At 42.0% G+C, this 2530-nt stretch overlaps 1 protein-coding gene across 1 annotated transcript in view; it reads right to left on the reverse strand.

The window, feature by feature from the left end:
- Positions 1–456: 456 nt before the first annotated feature.
- The window catches only part of lim2.1 (lens intrinsic membrane protein 2.1), an 18725-nt gene continuing 16651 nt past the window's right edge, over positions 457–2530 (reverse strand). The window contains exon 5 of the mRNA XM_043676821.1: positions 457–1396. Within this exon, the coding sequence (XP_043532756.1) occupies positions 1335–1396 (62 nt within the window). The 3' untranslated portion in view covers positions 457–1334. The remainder of the gene's footprint in view (positions 1397–2530) is intronic.

The following is a 2530-nucleotide window of genomic DNA, read 5'->3' on the forward strand; positions in this document are numbered from 1 at the left end:
TGATTGCTTTGTTGTGTATCATATGTCTACAGTAATTATCTAGCGGACATGAGCACATTTCCCAAGAAAGTAGCTTGATAATTTGAATTCAGTTTTGAAAAATCGGATTTAAGACTAAAACACGGGTATGGATAAAAGCGCCCTGCAGCTGTTGGATTGTTACTAAGACTGACTGGTTCCCTAATTTCATTTGAAAATTAAGTCAGTCACTCATCTATATTTTAAGTAGACAGGTAGGAGGCTGGAAGAACACTGCTAGCCAGACATTATCAGGAGGTAGGGAAGTCGACTTTTCGGGTGGAACCCTTCTTCAGGACTGGGGGTGGGTGTAGGGGGAGCTGCAGATAAATGGGGTGGCAGGGGTAGGGTGGTGAAGTGGGGATAGGCAGAGAGTATTGTTGACCAATGGGAGGAATGAATCTAGTAGGTGGCAGGTTGGAGTGGAAGGGAAGGGGAGGGGCTAGGAAGGGAGTTGGGGGGGGTGGGGGGGAGAGTGATTATTTGAAATTGGAGAACTCAATGCTGAGTCCTCCGGGATGTAGGCAGCCCAGGAGGAAGTTCTGGTGTTGTTCCTCCAATTTGTGATTTGCTGCCTGGCTTGACGTGTTCTTCCAGCCTCCTGCCTGTCGACTTTGGATTCCAACATCTGCAATTATTTTTGTCTCTATTCATCTCTATTTTGGCTGATATGTGACTCCACTCTTGCAGCACTGTGGTTCATGTTTTTCCCCCTTCTGAAGTGACCTAGAATATCATGCATTGTGTCAAATTTCTACACCATGTCCATAGAGCAGCCAGGAATGGGCAATAAATGCGAACCTTGCTAATGTGCCTGCATCCTTTGAATGATTATACATAAATATAAAAGTTCACAAAAATGATTTATCAAGACTAAAGTAGAAGGTTATGTTTTCACAATATTAGTAGATGTTCAAGCAACTTTTGTTAGGTGAAACAAAATGAGAGCAATTGAATTAATTTCAATGTTTGCCTACTTCAGCTATATTTAAAAAGTTAGTAAATAGATATATTTTGTGTGAAAGGCATTGAAAACTGGATAACCTTTCCTTGTGGGGAAATTCACACAACATCCTTGAAATTATGGCAGAATATGTTCATGCCTTGTTAAACTTTGAAATGTCAAAAGCTCTAATGAGAAAATCTACAGCCAGGTTCTGAAAACATATCTGGAAGTTATTTTAATTTCTGTCTATATTTCACTAGATAGCATTCTGAGGAGAATGAAAAGAATACCACTTCATAGTATTGGGTCTCCTTGCATCATGATGGTCCAATACATAACTCAGTTTCATGAGATGATTCGATTTTGGATATTAGCGAGAATTTGAGCTTTGTGGGCTCTCATGCATACGATAGGCACACATGTAGAAGATACCTAGGAAAGAAGTGAAGCAATATACTTATGTCTTATCACCAATTCAGTACAACAGAAAGTGTGAATATGAAATGATTTAAAAATAATCCAAAGTGGACTGTCTTCTCTTTCAAGTTTGGTAGTTAGATATATCGCTGTTCTGCCATTCTCACATTCCGATCACTTCACCTGAACTTTCAACATCTTTTCTCCACCAGCAATCTTCGCCACCCACCCACCCAACCCACCCAACTATAGCATAAATGCTGCCCCCTCCACACTTCATTTCAGCTCTGATGAAGAGTCATCGAGACACGGAACATTAGATTACTCTCTGTCCATGGATTCTGCCTGATCTGCCGTGATCTTCATCATTTGCTGTTTTCACTCATGCAATTGTGAAAGAATGATGGTTGTATAGTGGTAATATCACTAATAATCCAGAGATCAGAGTAGTGTTCTGAGGCTATGGGTTCAGATCTGCTCAACAGAGCTCGTGGTATTAAAGTCTGGAATTGAAAGCTAGTCTCAGTCAAGGTATTCATGAAACATTCACTGCTTGTTATAAATACCCTTTAGGGAAGGAATCTGCAATTCGTATCCTACATGTGTCTCCACTGCCACAGTAGTATGGGTAGATCTTAACTGCCAACTGAAAAGGAGAATGTAATATCTCCCTTCCGCATAGAGTCAGCAGAAGGAAATGAGGTGCTCAGCAGCCAACTGATCCCCATAAGTTTCTAATTCAGTATGTGGATGTACCTACTAGAGAAGGTGCAAAACTTGGGAAATAAGGTAGTGCAGGTGACTGAGGTGTCTGTGGGGGAGCATTTTGGGACCAGCGACCATAATTCTATTAGATTTAAAATAATAATGGAAAAGGATAGACCAGATCTAAAAGTTGAAGTTCTAAATTGGAGAAAGGTCAATTTTGACGACATTAGGCAAGAACTGGGCGGCATGGTAGCACAGTGGTTAGCACTGCTGCCTCACAGCGCCAGAGACCCGGGTTCAATTCCCGCCTCAGGCGACTGACTGTGTGGAGTTTGCACGTTCTCCCCGTGTCTTCGTGGGTTTCCTCCGGGTGCTCTGGTTTCCTCCCACAGTCCAAAGATGTGCAGGTTAGGTGAATTGGCCATGCTAAATTGCCCGTAG

This window comes from Chiloscyllium plagiosum, chromosome 35 (genome assembly GCF_004010195.1).
Source record: "Chiloscyllium plagiosum isolate BGI_BamShark_2017 chromosome 35, ASM401019v2, whole genome shotgun sequence".
Lineage (NCBI taxonomy): Eukaryota > Metazoa > Chordata > Chondrichthyes > Orectolobiformes > Hemiscylliidae > Chiloscyllium > Chiloscyllium plagiosum.